The sequence below is a fragment of the Capricornis sumatraensis genome, chromosome 14 (assembly GCF_032405125.1).
Source record: "Capricornis sumatraensis isolate serow.1 chromosome 14, serow.2, whole genome shotgun sequence".
In the NCBI taxonomy this organism is placed as follows: Eukaryota; Metazoa; Chordata; class Mammalia; order Artiodactyla; family Bovidae; genus Capricornis; species Capricornis sumatraensis.
In genome coordinates this window covers 67,990,718-68,010,402 of record NC_091082.1, presented here as the reverse complement: position 1 = coordinate 68,010,402, position 19,685 = coordinate 67,990,718, and the positions used below count along the sequence as shown (strand labels likewise).

Genomic DNA, 19,685 nt, shown 5'->3' with positions numbered 1-19,685 from the left:
CCGCAACCACTGAGCCCATACGCTGCAACTACTGAAGCCCCCACACCCTACAGCCCTTGCTTCACAAGAGACGCCACAACGGTGAGAAACCTGTGCAGCTAAACAGTAGCCCCCACTCACCTCAAGTAGAGAATAGCCCACACAACAACGAAGACCCAGCACAACCAAAAATAAATAAATGAAATTATTTAAAAAGAAGAGAAGACAAAAAATTATTTAAAAAGAAGAAAATAATTTTAAAATTATTTAAAAAGAATTCTTTCTTATTTTCTGAAATAAGAAATCTGAAAATGCTGCAGAAAACTAACAGTGTTATCAGGATCCCCTTTTTTAAATTGAAAAAAAAGAATGCTTTTTATTTGCCATTCTCCTCTGCAGAGTTCAAAGTCCTCAGAAAGCATAATTTTCTTGACAGAAGCTGACACTTTTCATAGACTTCCGCTGGGAAATCAACTGAAGAGGCTAGAAAACCTTTACACAAACCATTTTTAATTTTGGAAATAAGCTAACTGATTGATTGCCTAGAGCCATCACTGTGACTTTTAAAGAGAAGATGCTCCTGAGTTGTCTGCTGCAAAGGGAGTCCCGTCAGTTGAGCCACACTGTCAGTTCAAAAGTGCACAGATATCTGGGATGGCTGTGGTGTGGTGTAGCCCAGCATCCTGTGGTTGCTATTTGGGTTTCGTCTTGGATTTAGTCCGGAGTTTGGATTTAGAACCCTCCTTGCGCTGTATCTCTGAAAAGACCAAAACAATTATTGTAGTAATAATACCTTGTATTTATTAAGGACTTTCGATTTTACAAAGCATTTTTAAAATTCTGTCTGCATGAGTAAGCCCCAAGCTACAAACCATGTGCCCAAAATTTGAGTCCACATTGGTTACTGGGATTGAGAATGTATGTTCTCAAAGTTTATAGGTAATAAGGATAGAAGAGAAAGAAGAATATTTCTTCCTTCCTTCCATCCAGTACATACCCCAAACTTAGAAGGGAAAAATTTTCAAATAGAGCTGGGTGTCCAGAACCCTCCCATATCCGTGGCTGTACCCCTGTTGTGTCTCTTGGTCCCTGTTCCCTCCAGTCTCTCATGCACAGATCCTACACAAGCCTGCTGTCTCTGACTGCACCATGAAACGAAGCTTCTCAGTTGTTTGGAATCCTTCTGACTGGCTGCAGCCATCTGCCTCCCGCATTCAACGGTCCTCTTGTTCACACCCTGTCTTGTCCCCATTCCTTATCACAGGCCTCACTTTGATCAGAGGCTAAGCCACATTCATCTTTGTAAACACCAAGCTCCATTTCTTTCTTCATCAATAACTCAGAACACAGCGATTTGCTGTTAAAAATAGTGACATAAAAATAAATGTCTTCCTACTCCATCCAAATCTTCTCCTTACTCAGCATTCACAAGGCTCATTCCTTCACTGTATGATTTTCCCTTCCTTCACTGAACAACGATTAGGAGAGAAGAGATCTCCCGGCACTAACTCATAAAATATGACCCAGTATGTTCCATATGCATGTCAGATTGCTCCAAGGTATCTGCATGTTTTTTTTTTAAGGAGCTACCTGCTAACTCTAAGGAATGTCTAACTTGTGGATTTTTCAGAGAAATGTTTAGGTCACTTGCATGGCATGGGGATTGCCTTGCTTAGCAGCCTGTCCCCCTAAGCTTTGCAAGGCTTCTCATCCTCTACTTTTGAGTCCCTAGCAGTGACTCTGATGAGGGGTATGGAAAGGAGGGAGAAGAGGGGTTGTATCCTTGGTATGTAGGTTATTGTTTGCAGGCTGGGACCTAACTGAATAGTTATCCTCCACCTAAAATTATTAAAATGTTTTATTTTTGTATTTAAACTAATCCCCAAGACTTTTATGGAAATGGACGAAACTAAAGTCACTCATCCCATGTTGAGGTGACCTCTCCAGTTTAACACGAAGACCTTTTCTGTGATTTGCATACAGTAATTTACACCATGGATGGAGGAACCTGATGGGCTACAGTCCATGGGGTCGCAGAGCTGGACACAACTTAGCAACAACAACAATCTAGGGAAAGTCTAGTTTCTAGATTATCGGGATAAAATCACACCACAATAGAAGATAATTTTTTTTTAAATTCATGCAAACTACCTCACATACATTCAGACCTAAGGCTAAAGGATCTTCACACCAGGAATGATTAACATTTTACCAGTTCAGAGTTAACAGGAGGAGAGAAAATGGACTCAGATTCCCCCTGCTCCAGTACTGACAGGATACACCACCGCTGGGCCAGGGACTCTGAGTGACTGGCCAGCTTACTGCTTTTGCTGAAGGCAGAGGTAGAGACAGGGGTGATAGAGAAAAATAGATAATAGATGTCTGCCCAGTACTACCCCTGGCACCAGGACCTGTCCTGGGAACAGACTGCAGGTTGAAGGTGAAAGCCAAAATCAAAGAATAGCCTCCACTATTGGGGATATACAAAACTCTTTGAGGGAAGATTACAGATTAATTAGAGATAAGAAAATGAAGAGCGAAATTCCTTTTCTTGTTGAATAAAAATTATTTTCATCATAGACAATCCACTAAGTACTGAAAACTAAAGACAAAATTCACCATAAACCTTTAGCAACCAGAGACAATGTATATCAATGTGGTGCAGGCATATTTGTTCTGGTCTTTTTTTCTAGCTTTAAAAAATTGTGATTATTTCCTTTGACTAGATTCTCAAGAGTGAAATTCTTAAGTCAAAATACATGTATATTTTTGAGGCCTACCCATACACAGTCTCAAACTGCTTTCTCAAAGAGTTATACCTGTCTGTCCACCCACAAGTATTATTTGTAAAACTAACTACTTTGCGCCCTCTGTCCAGCACTGTATTCTTTGTTTTTAAAAAAGCTTTGCCAGTTTTATAAGTTGAAATTGTATCTCATATTAGTTTATTAGTCACCACTGTTAGTCATTTGGGTGTGTGTGTGTGTGTCTGTGTGTGTGTGTCTGTGTGTGTGTGTGTGTCTGGATTCCTAGGAGAAGTATGAATTAGTAGATCACCACAAAAAATATTAACGCTCTTCTAAAATATTTATGACCCAATCAAGTTTTCACTCATAAGTACTATCCAAATGAAGCAAAAATGAGAAAGCAATGCTCACCTTTCTTTGGAGATTTTGAGGCTCTGTCTGGTGGTCTGATTTCTTCTTCTTCTTCTTCTCCTTTTTCTTCTTCTCTTTCTCCTTCATTTTCTTCTTCTTCCACTTCAGGCTCCTTCATTTTATACTTCATCAATACTTCCTCTAACTCTTTCTCCAGTTCTTTATTTCTTATAATGGTATAATGAAGTCTTTCATTCACATCATCAAACCTCTCCTCAGCTTGTCTGGCTCGGCTTTCGACCTCTCTGATGATGACAAAGTCCAGAGAAACACAGTAAAATGGAAAGGTCTGAAAAAGTATCTTTCAGGTCTAGAAACTCACTGTCCAAAAAAGGTAGTGGGATGAGAAGAATATATATACATACAGCACAAACAAGGACAGCAGCAGCATCAATGTTTAGCCAAGAATTGAGGGTCTAGGAGCTACTCTGGAAGGTAATGTCAGAGTTGCAGTAGTGGTGCAATTTAAGAATATATTTATAATTTCTTAATAAAAACTGACTTTTGGATATTTGGGATTCTCCACCAATAGCCAAGGAACCCTTTTCAGTGGTTAAGCTTGGCTTCTCTATATTGATATAATCTAACAAGCAAATAAAATAGCGTCCCTTATTTTCCAGCACCTTTAAAACCAGATCTTACAGTCACAAAAACCAGTTTGACGTGTGCTTAATAACTAGAACATATATGTCTATATCTCTTCTTCTCACAGTTTCTTAGCTATCTTAACTCTATTGTCCTTCCTACAATTTGGGTTATGTAACCTTCTTTCTTGCACATAATAGCTTCGTCTAGTTCCATTTATTTCTCTAGCTCATCTTTTAAAACATACTGAGCTGGATCACTCCTCACACTCTGCTCCCACTCTATATACACACACACACACACTGGACTTCCTCCATCTCCAATGTAGCTGAGGACAGCTGTCCCTCCTGGAGCAGTTTAATTCATTGCCACCAGACGATTTGATGGTACCCATCCTGCTTGTGAGGAAAAAGGAAACAGGAGAACCAAAAATAAGCCAAGAAGTGTGCATTTCTCAGCTAGACCTCCTGTCTTCTTACCATTGTGCTGTCTCATACTTACAGTAACTTCTCCTGTGTGCGATCAAGTATAGCCATTGCTTCAAGATACTTTGGGGCCAATGTACCTTGATTAGCTGATTCTCTCTGACAAGAAAAATATATACTATGAATGAACTGAAAGTCCCAACAGTAAATAGCCTCCTTCTTCAAGATGTTCTGGACCAAGCTCTCTTTTTCTACTATTCATATTTATATAGTAGATGATTAAACACACTCTTAATATGAAAGAAGAACAGGGATTGACTGTGGCCAGATACCATACCAGATAGCCAATTACTCATATTCAGATGGACATAAACTTTATTAGAGTTGTAAAGAAGAAGCAGGGTAAAGAATATCAACAAAAAGAAGCAGGGAAAGAAGAGAAAGTTTAAAAAATAAAGAGAAGGGCAAACATATTTCTCTAACCAAGTTAAATATCAAGGAAATCAATTATATTTCTCTCATTAATAATTTACTTCACTAAGCACATAGCATTGCATAATCCAATCAGATCTTTCAATTTCTTAGGAAACTTCATAGATATCAAAGTAGTGAAAATATATTTTTTAAAAAAAACCTCTTACTTATTTTGACTCTAAATATACTCCAGAAAATAAGAGGAACACAAAAGAGAAAAATTTAGAAGACAAAAACTATATGTTAAAATGAATATTATGAGGCATTTTTCCAGGCCTGTGTACTTTTAAAAATCTCTTTTATCCACATTTCCCCAACAGAGACAAGTAAAAGGTAAACCCCACCTTCTAGATGGAAAGGGGGACCTGGAAAGGGGGACCTAAGAGGACAGGCAGCCGGCCATAATCACAGAATGATCTAGTGGTTAAAGCAGAACCTTCATCTTGGCTTCTCCATCCTCAGTCACACAGGGTACTGCACCACGCTCGCTTTTTCTAAAAGCAAACCAGCAAAAACAAACTATCAAACAAGTTCACTTTTCCTCTAGTTCTTTTGTTCTTTTGCTATTGTCTCAGTCACATATTTTTCCTCTTTCTGTCTTGCCTCCCCTTTGGATAATAAATCTGTCCTTTTCAGGCTGGACCAGCAATGTGTCACGTGGCCTCGCTTATACAGCACATCAGTTCAGTTAGTTCAGTTCAGTCGCTCAGTCATGTCCAACTCTTTGCGACCCCATGAATCGCAGCACGCCAGGCCTCCCTGTCCATCACCAACTCCCGGAGTTCACTCAAACTCAAGTCCATTGAGTCAGTGATGCCATCCAGCCATCTCATCCTCTGTCGTCCCCTTTTTCTCCTGCCCCCAATCCCTCCCAGCATCAGAGTCTTTTCCAATGAGTCAGCTCTTCACATGAGGTGGCCATAGTACTGGGGTTTCAGCTTTAGCATCATTCCTTCCAAAGAACACCCAGGGCTGATCTCCTTCAGAATGGACTGGTTGGATCTCCTTGCAGTCCAAGGGACTCTCAAGAGTCTTCTCCATCACCACAGTTCAAAAGCATCAATACTTTGCCACTCAGCCTTCTTCACAGTCCAACTCTCGCATCCATACATGACCACTGGAAAAACCATAATCTTGACTAGACGGACATTTGTTGACAAAGTAATGTCTCTGCTTTTCAATATGCTATCTAGGTTGGTCATAACTTTCCTTCCAAGGAGTAAGCATCTTTTAATTTCATAGCTGCAGTCATACAGCACATACTACTAATTTATTTGTTCTTTGAATCTAAAAAGAGGTTTTTCACAGCAAAGGCTTCTGGAACTGGAATTCCACATGATTTGTACAGCTACATGAAGCAGTTTTAACTACAGGTGGAAACCAAAGTAGATCAGGACTGTACTCTGTGAAAGGTACCTTTCAGATAAAAGACAGACATTTAGTTACAATGTGCCAGCAAAGCATTCCTCTGTTTTGAAACCACCAAGTATAGATTAATATTTTGTGGTCCTTTTCAAATCCTTCAATAGGAAATTCCCATGGTCCAAAATGCTGGACGGTTGGGTTTCTAGAATTATGGCCTCCTCTATATATGCCAAGGAGCAAACTTCCCTGCATCAGCCATATATATGGATACAGACTGTTGTTGTTTAGTTGCTAGGTCAAGTCCGACTCTTCTGCAACCCCATGGATTATGGCCCACCAGGCTCCTCTGTCCACGGGATTTCCCAGGCAAGAATACTGGAGTAGGTTCCCATTTCCTTCTCCCAGGGTCTTCCTGACCCAGAGATGAAACTCACATCTCATGCTTGGCAGGTGAACTGGATTCTTTACCAATGAGCCACCTGGGAAGCCCACTGGATATAGATGCCTCAAGGGAAATCACAGAGACTCTGCCTTGAGCCCTTTCTTCATATTTTGAAGCTTCCTCTGGCTTTTATGCTCTTTCACCCACTGTATAATAGAGACAAACATGGGCCACATGGCTCTTGGAAGCAACTGCATTGGACCATTCTTGTTTGTGCCAACCTGCTATAGCTTTCAGCAAGTCTCTCTGTCATACTCCAATTATGCCTTTGGCCTTTTTGGCTTGGTTTTCCTGAGGTGTGACTCTACTAATGGGCTTTTTTTTTTTTTTTAATTTATTTTTGGCCGTGCTGGGTCTCCGCTGCTGTGCAGGCTTCTCTTGTTGCGGCGAGCAGGGGCTACTTGCTAGTTATGGTGCATGGGCTTCTCATTGCAATGACCTCAGTAGTGGTGGCTCCTGGGCTCTAGAGCAAAGGCTCGATAGTTGTGGCACACAGGCTTAGTTGCTTCACAGCATGTGGGACCTTCCCTGACTAGGGATCAAACTTGCGTCTTCTGCATTGGCAGGAGGATTCTTTAACACCGAGTCACCAGGCAAACCCGCGAATGGGCTTTAGATTGGACTAACATCTTTAGCTTGAGACTATTTCAGGGAGGATCTGGCTTCAGACCCAGTTCCTTGGAATCCAATGCTCAGTACTGAATGCCTAGCCAGCCACAGTGACCCTTGTCAGCTTTGGACATATTTTCTGGACCCACCAATTCCAAGGACCCTTCCCTGCTGCCGTTAAAAGACGGATAATTTGGTCACTGCTCTTAATACCTACACTGGGGATACATGGTATTGTGGAAGGAAAACACGGGTTTCTAAGCACTTCTTTTAGCTCAGTGAAAGAAATATGGCTGATCCTTCAAGTCCCTACTCTTTCTTTCAAAGGAGTTTAGAGGTAATCAGCAAAAATCTCCCATCTCCCTCAAATTTACAACTCTTTACAAACAGGCAGAACCTGTTTGTTCCTAACATCCTGGTAGCTGAGCCTTAGGCAATCCAGTTCGTGCAGCCAGGGGGCAGTGCCTGGGGTCAGCGGGTAGCCTCCGGGAGAGTTTGCTGAATTTAGTCTTACCACACCTCCACCCGTCAGTTAATTGTTACAGAGTTCAGGCTGCTTCTCCTCCAGGGACAACTTTGAAATGATTCTCATCCAGACAGGGCCACAAGGGGTGCCCTGCAGCAAGTTCTCAGACCTGATTAAATCAGGCGGCACCCCAAGACGTGCAGAGGCAGGGTCAGGGCTGCTTACTGGGGTCACTTGATTCACCAGTGAAATCAGGAAGTGCCAGACCGGATAGTGCCTGAAACAGGCACAGCAGGCCAAATTTTGTGCACGGTTCCTGCTTTGAGTACAGTCTTCAGGATTTCCCACAAAGTCCTAATTTCCAGCTAACTGAAGAGAGTTTTGAGTAACTGATAGTCCATCCCTCTCCCTCTCCTAGTTATGGTGGACATGACAAGTTATACCTGCAAACCACAAGGTTTTTGCTTCTCTATCCCTTCCTTCCTTTTCTCTTTCCTTCCCCAGTGTCATTCAAACTGCCTCCTGGGAGCTGTATTTGCAGACCATAAAGAGAGAGAGCCACCGTCCAACAGAACTAGTGCCTTGGATCTACAGCCCTGCTAAATGGTAGCTACATTTTTAGAGCCAGAGGCTAAGTGTCTGTCAAAAAGAAAAAAAGAAAGATGGGGGCAGGGCGGGGGGGGGAGGGGGAGGATAAAGGAAAAACAAGCAAATAAAGCAAAAGAAATTTTTACAGTGAAAGTTTTAAAATCTTAAACTGCCCTCAGGGAGCCCAGATGTCTTTATGAATGGAAAGAGCACAGAGCCAAGGCCCCTCCTGTCCCCACCGAGTCCACAGCACAGTCCACATCAAGACAGCACCCTTCCCCCAGGCTCCACCTCCCGCCCCGAATCTCTGACCTCCTCCAGGTCAAGGATCTTCATTCTCTGTGTACCGACATCCCCAAAGATCAACTCTGTCTTCACTTGCCTAGCACACAGGGCCCCTCTGTTTGAGTACCTGGTGATACCTTTCTACCTGTGCAGTGGTTCAGTCACCACCCCCTAGGATGAATGTGATTCTTCCTTACTTCAAGGAACTTGCAAGTACATCTGGATGGCATTTTAGTCCATTTTAGGCCTCAGGGTCAATGAGAACCTGGCCAGTTGGGTTTTCAGGGGTCTATAGTAGAACATTAGCAACTTTTCAAAGCCGAGAGATAGACTTTCTGGACCACATCATCCTTAGGTGGGCTCGCCACACTGCACCACACTGTATCAGATGGAACTGTGGCATCCTGGCGCAGGAGCCCCATGCTATCGAAGACAAGCACTGCACCCTCCATTTTGCCCCAGGCTACAGGCTTATATTTTCCTGACTGCTTCTCGCCACAGTGTAGGCCAGACCCTGATGCCTTGCAAGGCTTCCCAGGTGGCACTAATGGTAAAGAACCCGACTGCCAATGCAGGAGACACAAGAGACGAGGGTTCGATCCCTGGGTCAGGAAGATCCCCTGGAGGAGGACACAGCAACCCACTCCAGTATTCTTGCCTGGAGAATCCCATGGACAGAGGAGCCTGGCAGGCTACAGTCCATGGGGTCGCAAAGAGTCGGAAATGACTGAAGCGACTCAGCACGCACACTGATGCCTTGCCAGGATAGCATAGCAGGGCTTTTGCCTCAGGGGAGAAAATCTGGGGTAGGAAGGTTGGGGGTGGGACTGGTGGGGGGTTCTCATTATAGTGCTACCCTTTGTTTGCTTTTTTAGAAAATATGTCTCATGACATTGCATTTGCATCGCTTACCCTTACATCTTTGCCTCACAGTCTTCTCACCTGATATGTGTGCATGCTCAGTTCAGTCGCGCCAGACTCTGTGACCCCATGGACTGTCGCCCGCCAGGCTCTTCTGTCCATGGGATTGTCCAGGCAAGAATACTGGAGTGGGTTGCCATTTCCTCCTCCAGGGGATCTTCCTGACCTAGGGATCGAACCTGTGTCTCCTGCATTGGCAGGCGGATTCTTTACCCCTGAGCCACCTAGGAAGCCTATCAACTGACATATTAACACATAATTTTAGAAACTTGTTAAAAAGGCATTACTTTGGGAGAATGTGATTGCAACCCATGCACCACTCTTTCTCCAATTCTGCCTGCTCCTACCTAACTCTCCACATCATTTCACCCAGTTCTTCCTCCCAGAGTTGGAGCCTATTTCCTACAATCTCCCTTCACATACATCCCTGCAATCTGCCTCTACTTTGGACCATGCAGCCACTTTAGTGATCTAGCTGCTATCCACCGGTAGTACCCTCACCACAGCTCACCACGCCTGTTCCTACCCAGATGGGTCAGACTCCTAGCAATGAAATGGTTCTTAACTTTGAGGTTGAGAAATTTGATGATGTCTATGGATTTCCAGCACATCTCCTTGCTCCCCGAGAAAATGCACAGTATGACTATACAGACAGAATGTTGCATACCATTTTCAGGGGGTTTGTGGGATGAAGCCCACCCAGAGATTCCTAAAGTCATGGCATCCTGTACAGAGAGATACAAATCCAGCACTAACTTAAGTGTAAATGATCCTAGAACTTTTTGTGAAGGAGTTTTAACTTTGTTTTCCTGCTGAGTTTCCAGTTCCCCAGTAATTCTTGTGATTGGTGGTATATTCTTATCACAGTTATCAAGAGCCTGCTGAACAAATACATTTTTTAAATTGATCAAATATTGACCATAATATTGTTAAGTTAAGGAAAGGGATGAAATGCTGATTTTAAAATGAGTTTTAAGGAAGAGAAAGAAAAGTTTTTGTGAACAAACCAGAGTTTTTCCAAGGATGATGCTGGGAGAAAAATAAATCTGGAAAATATATTACTTAGGCGTTCTCTTAGAAATGCTAAAAGTTATGTTGAATCCATATAATTTTTACATAATGTTAAATTTTCTAGTTTTGAATTTCCTAGCTGAGTTGCAGATACATACCCAAGAAGACAATGCATCTGTTCCACATAGAGGTTGAGAATGAATATTTTCATCTTCTCCAATGACTCGAATGATTTTTTCCATTTCTGTAGATGTTGAAGGTTTCTAGAGCATAGAAATACCACAGACATGTTAGTGAGCTGGTGTGTGACCCAGTGGCAGGGGAAGTTGCCTGGTACCATGTCTGAAGCTTTGGTTTTCCATTTGTTTTCATCATTCAGAAAGCATTTAGAAGACTTACAGGAAACACTGGGAAAAATTAGCAGGGATAGGGAAGTGGGGACAAAGGGAAGTAACTGTGAAATAAACAAAGAGGATTTCTTTCAGACCTTAGGGACTCATAGAACTGTGGAAGAGATAACCAACAAAATAATTATGGTCTACATGATAACTGTGATCAGAAAGGTAAGTTCCACGAGCTATGTGTGCCCAGAAAAGGGCCCTGCATTTTGTCTAGACACCCCAGGTTCTTGTTATTTTTTTTTTTTTTACAGTGAAATGATATTTGAAAGCTGAGTAGGAGTTTGTAAAATAGGGAGGAAAGGGCCTGAACTCAGGCGTCAAAAGAAGAGGAGGAGGAGATTTAATAGGTATGACAGATTTAGTGGCCAAAAAATAATGTATTCCATATATTTTGCCTTTTATATGCCAAGTACTATACCAGAAGAAAAGCAGAAAATGCTGATCAAAAGAGGCATGGGTGTTTTACAATATTTTTATTCTTTTGTACAGTACGTAAAGTGAGTAAAGGATGTATGTCATGGTCTGGGGTCATGCCAATATTTAAACTATTCACAGCAAAGAAACACCCCAGGGAAGTAAATTAAGACAAAATGGAGAGTGATCATGAGTTCTGAAAGCCAAAGAAAGTAGTAGTATACCCAGGAATTACAAGGGCTCTTATGGCAGACTAAACTAGGTTTGAATGTTGGTTCTGCCGCCTAATAGCATATGGTTTTCCATAAGTCAGTTCCTTTCTGAGCTTCAGTTTTCTTATCTGTAAAATGGGAACAATAATATTTACCTTGAGGTTGTACTGTGTAAGAGATAACATGTGCAAAGCACATAGGCCGTGGTAGGCACTCAGTTATTGGTAGTTATCATTGTATTTTCATTATTATTATTATTACAAATGCCTCAATAAGGGGTTATTTTTATTATTAATGCCACGGCAGGGGTGGAGACAGGATAAGGAGAAGAGAAGTGTGGATGACCTGAGGGAAGTGAGAAAAGGCAGCTCAGAGTGGGAGCTGAAGAGCAGAGACAAGGAGTTTAAACAACTATTTGAAAAATATGCCAATGAAAGGATAAAGAAACAGCATCAGCGTGAGAGGTAGATTGTGTAGTCATCAGTCGTATAGGTGAACGAGGCCAGTTAGGAAAGGGCTGAATTTAGAAAGGAAGAGGGACACCCTATCCTTGGAAAATAAAGACATAAGTGTGCGTGCAAGTACGGTTAAATCTAAACGAGGAAAGGAAGGAAGCTGAAGCGTTCACTGCAGACGATCTATTTCTACTTTCAACAGTATATATACATATGTATATACACACGCTGCATTTGTGGTTGTTTAGTCGCCAAGTCGAGTCTGACTCCCATGGACTATAAGACCTGCCATTTCCTTCTCCAGGAGATCTTCCTGCCTCAGGGATTGAACTCATGTCTCTGGCATTGGCAGGGGGATTCTTTACCACTAGCCATCTTGGAGACTCAAATATATATATATTTTTTCATTATATATTCATTCTTTAAATATATATATATTCATTATTTTCTTTAAAAATATAAAGGAAAAGGAAATAGTACTAAATAATCTTACCTCTTCTTCACTTTCTTCTTTCTTTTCCTTCTCAAGTTTCTTGTCCTCCATGTTTTCTTCAGTTTCTTTATGAATCTCTCTTGCTTCAGGGTCACTTAATTCTTTTAGACTATCCTATTAGATACAACAACATTATATTGTAGCTTAGTGGACATAAATATTTTTGTAGAAGTTTAGCAATATTTCCATTCAAAAAATATTTAATGAGCATTAATTTTGTAACTGGGCATTATGCTAGTGATAAGGATCAGTTTAGTTCAGTTCAGTTCAGTCGCTCAGTCGTGTCCGACTCTTTGTGACCCCATGAATCGCAGCACACCAGGCCTCCCTGTCCATCACCATCTCCCGGAGTTCACTCAGACTCACGTCCATCGAGTCCGTGATTACAAAGGTTAATAAGAACAGTCCCTGCCTTCATCAGCTTACAATTTAGTGGACAAGAAAATACTATGGTTACATATAATCAAAGAGTAGGAGCACCTAAGCCAGATCTGGTATTGGGCAAGGGTGAAAGAGAGGGTTAATCAAGAAGGTTTCTTGGAGGACATAATGTCTGTGTTTCCTCTTGAAGGATGGATGAGGAGAAAAAAGATGGCACAAGTGAGTTCCAGACAGAGAATGTTATTTGCACATGACTGGCACTAAGAATAAAAGGAGGTCAATAGAACAAAAACTTAGAAGCGGACGGACAGGAGCACAGTCACAGAGGAAGGACTAGAATATTATGCCAGGGAGATTGGATTTTATCCTGACGTACCAGTAATCTGATTGACCTGTTTCGCATTTCAGAACAATCACTCTAGCCACATGTTGTTCTTGTTCAGTCACTCAGTCATGTCCGACTTTCTGTGACCCCAAGGACTGCAGCACACCAGGCTTCCCTGTCCTTGACTATTCCCTGGAGTTTGCTCAAACCCATGTCTATTGAGTTGATGATGCCATCCAACCATCCCACCCTCCGCCACCCCCTTCTCCTTTTGACTTCAGTATTTCCCAGCATCCAGGGTCTTTTCCAATGAGTCGGCTCTTCATATCAGATGCCCAGAGCACTGAAGTTTCAGCTTCAGCATCAGCCTTTCCAGTGAATATTCAGGATTGATTTCCTTTAGGAATGACTGGTTTGATCTCCTTGATGTCCAAAGGGCTTTCAAGAGTCTTCTCCAGCACCACAAAAGCATCAATTCCTCGGCACTCAGCTTTCTTTATGGTCCAACTCACATCCTTACATGACTACTGGAAAAACTATGGCTTTGACTACACAGATCTTTATTGGCAAAGTGATGTCTCTGCGTCTATTAATTTTGTGGCTGCAGTACTGTTCGCGGTGATTTTGGAGCCCAAGAGAATAAAATCTGTCACTGCTTCTACTTTTTCCCCTTCTGTTTGCCATGAACTGATGGAGTCATGATCTTAGTTTTTTGAATGGTGAGTTTTAAGCCAGCTTTTTCACTCTCATCTTTAACCCTCATCAAAAGGCACTTTAGTTCCTTTTCACTTTCTCCCATTAGATTGTTACTTACCATCTGCATATCTGAGGTTGTTAATATTTCTCCTGGCAATCTTGATTTCAGCTTGTCACTCATCCACCCTGGCATTTCGTGTGATATACTCTGCACAGAAGTTAAATAAGCAGGGTGTCATACTCCTTTCCCAACTTGGAAACAGTCAGTTGTTTCATGTCTGATTTTAACTGTTGCTTCTTGACCTGCATACAGGTTTCTCAAGAGACAGTTAGGTGGTCTGGTACGCCCATCTCTTACAGAATTTCCCACATATTTGTTATGATCCACACAGGCAAAGGCTTTAGCATAGTCAATGAAGCAGAATTTTTTCTGGAATTTCCTTGCTTTCTCCATGATCCAACAGATGATGGCAATTTGATCTCTGGTTCCTCTCTCTGCCTCTTTGAAATCCAGCATGTATATCTGGAAGTTCTCAGTTCATATACTGCTGAAACCTAGCTTAAAGGATTTTCAGCATAACCTTGCTAGCATGTGAAATGAATGCAATTGTGTGATAGTTTGAACATTCTTTGGCATTGTTCTTTGGGACTAGAATGAAAACTGACTTTTTCCAGTCCTGTGCCCACTGTTCAGTTTTCCAAATTTGCTGACATCCTGAGTGCAGAACTTTCACAGCATTATCTTTTAGGATTTTAAACAACCCAGCTGGAATTCTGTCACCTCCAATAGCTTTCTTTGGAGTAATGCTTCCTACTGCCCACTTGACTTTACACTCCAGGATGTCCAGCTCTAGTTGCGTGATCACATCCTTGTAGTTATCTGGGTCATTAAGACTGTTCTTATATAGTTCTGTGTATTCTTACCATCTCTTCTTAATCTCTTCTGCTTCTATTAGGTCCTTACTGTTTCTGTCCTTTATCATGCCCATCCTTGGGTGAAATGTTCCCTTGATTTTCTTGACAAGATCTCTAGTATTTCCAATTCTAATGCTTTCCTCTATTTCTTTGCATTGTTCATTTAAGAAGGCCTTCTTATCTCTCCTTGTTATTCTTTGGAACTCTGCATTCAGCTGGATACATCTTTCCCTTTCTCCCTTGCTTTTCGCTTCTCTTTCCTCAGCTATTTGTAACGTCTCCTCAGACAACCACTTTGCCTTATTGCATTTCTTTTTCTTTGGGATGGTTTTGGTCACTGCCTCCTGTACAGTTTTACAAACCTCTGTTCATAGTTCTTCAATCACTCTATCAAATAATCTACTCTCATGAATCTATTCATCATCTCCACTGTATAATCATAAGGGATTTGATTTATTTCATACCTGAATTACCTAATGGCTTTCCCTACTTTCTTCAATTTAAGCCTGAATTTTGCAATAAGGAGTTCATGATCTGAGCCATAGTCAGCTCTCTAGGACTTGTTTTTGCTGACTGTATAGAGTTTCTCCATTTTTGGCTGCAAAGAACATAATCGATCTGATTTCCATTGGCCATGTGGTGATGTCCATGTGTAGAACTGCCTCGGGTTGTTGGAAAAGGGTGTTTGCTATGACCAGGGCATCCTCTTGACAAAACTCTGTTACCCTTTTCCCTGTTTCATTTTGTACTCCAATGCCAAACTTGCCTATTATTCCTGGTGTCTCTTGACTTCTTACCTTTGCATTTCAATCCTCTATGATGAAAAGGACATCCCTTTTTTGGTGTTAGCCGTAGATGGTGTTGTAGGTCTTCAGAGAACTGGTCGACTTCAGCTTCTCCAGCATCAGTGCTTGGGACATAGACTTGGATTACTGTCATGTTGAATGGTTTGCCTTGGAAACGAACTGAGACCATTCTGCCATTTACAAGGTTGCACCCAAGTACTGTAATTCAGACTCTTTTGTTGACTATTAGGGCTATTCCATTTCTTCTAAGGGATTCTTGCCCACATTATTAGATATAATGGTCATCTGAATTAAATTCACCCATTCCTGTCCATTTTCATTCACTGATTCCTAAGATGTCCACTCTTGCCATCTCCTGCTTGACCACATCCAGTTTACCTTGATTCATGGACCTAACATTCCAGTTCCTATGCAATATTGTTCTTTACAGCATCGGGCTTTACTTTCACCAGCAAACACATCCAGAACTGAGTGTCATTTCCGCTTTGGCCTAGCTGCTTCATTCTTTCTGGAGCTATTAGTAACTGCCCTTTGCTCTTCCCCAGTAGGGTACTGAACACCTTCACACCGAGGGGGTTCATCTTCCAGTGTCCTATTTTTTTGCCTCTTCATACTGTTCATGGGGTTCTCCAAGCAAGAATGCTGACGTGGTTTGAAGTGATTCCCCTTCCCCCGTGGACCACATTTTGTCAGCACTCTCCACCATGACCTGTCCATCTTGGGTGGCCCTACATAGTGTGGATCACAGTTTCATTGAGTTACACAAGGCTGTGACTCATGAAGGGGCAAAATAAGTAAGTAGCTGAATTTGTGGATCTGGAGATTGGAAGGCTGTTGGTTATAGATAGAGATTGAACAGTTATCTGCATTTATTTAAAGCCAAGAAAGTAAATTATATTGCCAAAGGAGAACTTGTGAAATGACTAGGGGACAAGGCCTTATTTGGACAGGAACCTAGTCACAAAAAGAGTCAGGGAAGAAAGAGGAGACTGGAAAGGAGGCTAAAAGTTGCCTCAGAAGTGTGAAAGGGTCACAAGGAAAGCCAAAAGCGAAGAGAGGAGTCAACAGTGCTGAATACCCAGTGGAGTCAGCACAAATATTGACTAAAGACTGTCCTTCAGCAGTTTACTGCAGCAATATTTATAAAACAAAGCTATACATAAGCTCAATACCCACAATAGAAAAATGCCATTAAAAAATGTAGTATAAACCATACAAGATATTTTATAGCAATTTTAAATTATGCTGTAGCATTATGTACATAGTATAGAAAAATAGTATATTAGGATATTTTTCCAAAATGAAAATACTTTTGCTGATAACACACTATTGCTATGAAATATTTGAACATTACAGAGAAATTCATAATCTCAACCCTCAGAGGTAACAACTTGAATCACTTTGTTGAATATTCTAGTCTGCTTTATCCACATATAAACACATTCATACAAATGAAATAATAAATGTTATGTTCCTTCATCTGCTTTTCTCAATAGCATATCATGGGTGATTCTTATTTCACTATATAATCATCTATTTTATCTGTATGGAATTCTACTACTTGAACATATCATAATTTATGAAAGCAATTTTCTATTGATCAGTATTTATATTGTTTCTTATATTTTGTTATAAATAACACTGTAATTAATATTTTTATATAGACATAGGTTTAAATTATCAGATAGGCTACATAGTTATATTTAAACTTTAAAAGAAATAAGAGATTGAAACTATGAAAGATTACAAAAATAATCAGACTTGAAAAAGAACCAAATAGAACTTGAACAATTAAATTTCAAACTCAACAGAAAGCTTTAAGAGCAGATTAAACTCAGCTAAAGAGCAAATCAGTGGACTGGAAATTAAGTCAGAAGAAATCATCCAGGGATCAATGCAGGGAGGCAAAGAGATAGAAAATATAAAGAATTAAAAGACATTGGGGACAGATTCCAATATATATCCATTCAGAGTTACAGAAGGAAGGGAAAGAGAAAATACAGTAGAGACAATAATTGAACAGTTGATGACTGAGAATTTTCCAAATCCAATGAAAGACACCCAGCCAAAGATTCCGAAAACCAAGAGAATCCCAAGTAAAATTTGAAAAGAAAAACTTCATCCACATTTATCAGAGTGAAGCTGCAAAATGCCAAAGTAAAAAAGAATATCTTAAATGCAGCCAGAGAGATGAACTTCAAAAGAATTGACAGCTGGATTTTTGTTTATTTATTTATGCCTGAGCTGGGTCTTCCTTTCCACATGGGCTCTTCTCTAGTTGCAACGACTGGGGGCTACCCTTCGCTGCAGTGCACAGACTTATCGCCTGGCTTCTCTTGTTGCAGAGCACGGGCTCGAGGGTGCGCGGAGCACAGGCTCAGCAGTTGTGGCACAAAGGCTTAGCTGCTCCACAGCGTGTGGGAACTTCCCATACCAAGGATCGAACCCATGTCTCCTGCACTGGCACATGTATTATTCACCACTCAGCCACAAAGGAAGTCTGGCAGCTGGATTTTCAATTGTCAGTTTGGTAACAATAAAACCCGGAAAACAGTGGAAACAGTATCTTCTATGTGCAGAGAGAAAATCATCCTAGAATTGTATACACAGCAAAAAATTTAAGAATGAGGGTGAAAAAAAGACATTTTTCAGACAACCGAAAATTGAGTTTGCCTTCAGCAGGTCCTCACTAATGAAAATTCTAAAGATTAAGGCAGAAGGAAAGAGGAGAAGAATAATTCAATGCAATTAGATAAGAAAAAGCAATTAAAGGCATAATAATTGGGGGGGGAAAGAGGTAAAACTATTTCTATGTGTAGGTGGTTTAATTGAATATCTGGAGAACCCAAAAGAATTTATTGAAAAACTATTAAAATATGATAATTTAGTAGAGTCACCATACAAAAAATTAAAATACAGAAATCAGTAATATATACACAGTTACCAATTAGAAGGTATAATGGAAAAGAAGATTCCATTTAAAATATCAAAAAATAAAATATTCAAGCCCACCTTACAAGAAATGTGCAAAATGAGAAAACGATAAAACATTATTAAAAGGCATACAGGTGGACATCCTATTAGCCATATTCTTCACAGGACTACTCAACAGCATAAAAGTGTGTTCTAAGTTAGTATATAAATTTAATATCACCTGAGTTTTAAAGAATCATATATTTTCTAGAGGGAGATTATATAGAAGAATAAATAAACAAGAGTAGCCATCAAACACCCAAACATCTTTTGTTCAATAAAAGAATAATGTTCTAATAGTCACTGCTCACCAAAAACAAATGGACTAACTCTGAAAGTTCTCTATCACTTCAGATACTCAAACACAGACCTAACGATCAACTGTGTAGGTGTTACACTAAGTTTCATGCATTTGATGGTTGGTTGAATTCAACGACCTTGAAAATCCTTTCCGTTCTTAAGTCTTTGTGATTCTGTTTAGGTCTTGAATTTTTTCCTAGATCTGAAGTGCAGCCAAGATCATATCTATGGTACTTCATTAAGTTTCTAAAATTGTACTGTAATTTAAGATGTATAATGTTAATGAAATCATTCAGTGGTTAATTCAAAATAATTCTGGCCAAGATCTGGGCAGCAAAGAAAAAATGAGTATTTGTTAAGGGTGTACAACTTAGAAAGATGGTGTCTGTTTTCAGTGTTTACATGTAAAATAAGGAGTTCCCTGGTAGTCTAGCAGTTACGATTCAGAGCTTTCATTGTTGTGGCCCAGGTTCAACCCCTGGTTGGGGAATTCCCACAAGCCACATAGTACAGCCAAAATTTAAAAAATAAATCTTTTTTTTAATAAATGTAAAACAGAAGTCCTGCAAGTGTATAGACAGAAACTTCCTTCTTAAACCCAAGAGCATTGACATATATGCCATCAGGTCACACCTGTATAGTTTACGGCTCTAGTAGCAACAGGGGCTTCTTCAGACTTTGCTGGAGACGAACTCCATCAAACAGACTGAAGTAAAAATAAACGTTTGTGACTCCCATTGTGTGCTCAGTTGCTCAGTTGTGTCTGACTCTTTGCAACTCGATGGATGGTAGCCTGCCAGGCTCCTCTGTCCATGAGGATTCTCCAGACAAGACCTCTGTCCATGGGGATTCTCCAGGCAAGAATACTGGAGTGGGTTGCCATGCCCTCCTCCAGGGACTGAACCCAGGTCTTCCACATTGCAGGTGGATTCTTTACCAGCTGAGCCACCAGGGAAGCCATTAGGTACATGATATTCATTGACTTGGGATCCTCAGTTAACAGGTG

General features: G+C 40.8%; 1 protein-coding gene across 1 annotated transcript in view; it reads right to left on the bottom strand.

Annotated features, from left to right (window-relative positions):
* Window positions 1-671: 671 nt before the first annotated feature.
* The window catches only part of AXDND1 (axonemal dynein light chain domain containing 1), a 72,906-nt gene continuing 53,892 nt past the window's right edge, over window positions 672-19,685 (bottom strand). The window contains exons 21-25 of the mRNA XM_068985783.1: window positions 12,284-12,397; window positions 10,467-10,571; window positions 4,224-4,306; window positions 3,138-3,382; window positions 672-736 (exon numbers count right to left, since the gene is read on the bottom strand). Of these exons, the coding sequence (XP_068841884.1) occupies window positions 672-736; window positions 3,138-3,382; window positions 4,224-4,306; window positions 10,467-10,571; window positions 12,284-12,397 (612 nt within the window). The remainder of the gene's footprint in view (window positions 737-3,137; window positions 3,383-4,223; window positions 4,307-10,466; window positions 10,572-12,283; window positions 12,398-19,685) is intronic.